We start from the raw sequence: 2,051 nt of genomic DNA, 5'->3' as shown, positions 1-2,051 counted from the left end.
CATTGTTGAAAATTTTGTTCTGACTTAGGAGAGTTGATGATTGAGTCATACGAACAGATGAGGTTACCCAAGGAGAAGTATAGGGTGAAAGAGGCTAACCTCTTTCAGAGCATTGTTGAAAATTTTGTTCTGACTTAGGAGAGTTGATGATTGAGTCATACGAACAGATGAGGTTACCCAAGGAGAAGTATAGGGTGAAAGAGGCTAACCCTGACTCCAACCAGTGGCAGCCTTTGGAGGACAGAACCATAGAAGTAAGCTGAGGAGTGCCTAGAAAGATAGGAGGCCATGTAGGGGAAGAGTGCAAGAATGGGAGGCAGAGAAGGGTGTTTTTCAGGAATGAAACTGCTGAGCAGTTTCAGTTGCTACAGAGAACAATTCTTGTATCTGGCAGTCGTAAAGTTTTTGGTAGTCTTTGAGAGTGACTTCATTGGCGTGGCTGGGTAGAAGCCAAACTGTTGCCTTGGGAAATTAACCAAAAGAGAGAGAGAGAGAGAAAAAAGAAATACGTTGTCTGCTTGGCTATGAAAGGTAGAAACTAAGTCATTGGTAGAGATTGGAAAAGGCTTAGTGAAGGAGAGGACTGGAATTTATTTGCAGATGAAAGGAGAAGGCTGGGGAAATGAGAAGGTTGAAGATGTCAAGAGGGGGGCGAGAGTAGTTGCTGGCACAGGCTCCTAGAACAGGGCAGGTGAGAGCAGGACCGAGAATGCAGTAAGAGGCTGGAATCTTGAGCCAGCTACTTCATGTCTCTTATTTTGATACAAGGGAAAAAGAAAAAGAGGGCTCAGAAGGTAAATAAATTATTGGTTTATTGAGCAGAAACTGAGCCTGTTGCAGTGGGACAGGCCTTGGTTTCTTTATAAAGTAAGCACTAAAGGCATCTCTCAGCAGAGAACATAATGTATTGATGAAGCAGAAATAATGGTAATGACTATTTTATGTACAGCTGGTGTACAGAGCTGCAGGCAAAAAGCAGAAGTCAATCTTCACCTCAGTTCCCGACACTCCTGATCTTTTAAGAGCCAAGCGAGGGCAGAAGCTTCAGAGTCAGGTGAGCTTCATAAACAGAGACTCCTAAACCCACAGCACTGACATCGCAGGGAGGGTTGTTGCCTGTGGCTACCCACTCCAGCTCAGTAACAGACTCTCACGCTTGGTTGTCCTTGATGCAGCCTCATGGCCCTTATCTTCTAGCAGTTTTCTTTGGGGCCATCAGAACTGTGGTTGTGTTGTACATAAACAAGCCATATCATGTCTATTTTTTAAGTTGTGTGTACAACTTTTCTCATTGGATAAATGGTCGGTGGACCAAACTGCTTGATTCGTTCTGTAGGACCTATCTATTATTCATGATAAAAGAAACCACATTTTATGCACTCAAACAAAAATGAGTGGGGTGGTGGGAGTGTGTTGAGGGCTTTGTCAGAATCCACTCATTCTTCCATAACACTCTTTACCACATGGTTTTAGATCAGGCAGTACTCAACAGTAAGGGTGTTAGGTAACTAATGTGTGTATCATGTTTCCAAATGTGGAACACAGAAAGAAGCAAATGAACAGAAATACAGGAAAAACCAGAATAAGTAGATTTGGCCCTCCCATTGAATAGTTAGAACTGAATGAAAATGACTGAATACTAAATAATAATAAATAATAATCTGTTTCTAACATCTGATCCCTATTCTTTGATCATTTAGTATCTGTATGTTGAACTTGCCACCAAAGAGAGACCCCATCATCATGCTGGAAACCAGACCAAAGCCTTGAAGCATGCTAAAGATGTAAAGGACCTGGTCAGTGAGGTAAGTTGAGAATTTGGCACCAAGGTGCACTGGGTTAAAGAAAAAAAATCTTGGGACACCTGGGTCGCTCAGTTGGTTAAGCAGCCAGCTCCTGATTTCAGCTCAGATCATGATCTCAGGGTCATGGGATTGGGTCCCGCATTGGGCTCTCTGCTCAGCAAGGAGCCTGCTTCCTCCTCTCTCTCTCTCTGCCTGCCTCTCTGCCTACTTGTGATCTCTCTCTGTCAAATAAATAAAATCTTTAAA

At 43.0% G+C, this 2,051-nt stretch overlaps 1 protein-coding gene across 1 annotated transcript in view; it reads left to right on the top strand.

Moving 5' to 3' along the window:
* The window catches only part of NEB (nebulin), a 207,481-nt gene that overhangs the window by 157,279 nt on the left and 48,151 nt on the right, over positions 1-2,051 (top strand). The window contains exons 106-107 of the mRNA XM_059393958.1: positions 950-1,054; positions 1,701-1,805. Coding sequence (XP_059249941.1) covers positions 950-1,054; positions 1,701-1,805 — 210 coding nt within the window. The remainder of the gene's footprint in view (positions 1-949; positions 1,055-1,700; positions 1,806-2,051) is intronic.

Source organism: Mustela nigripes, chromosome 3 (genome assembly GCF_022355385.1).
Source record: "Mustela nigripes isolate SB6536 chromosome 3, MUSNIG.SB6536, whole genome shotgun sequence".
In the NCBI taxonomy this organism is placed as follows: domain Eukaryota; kingdom Metazoa; phylum Chordata; class Mammalia; order Carnivora; family Mustelidae; genus Mustela; species Mustela nigripes.
This window is presented reverse-complemented; position numbering and strand designations above follow the sequence as displayed.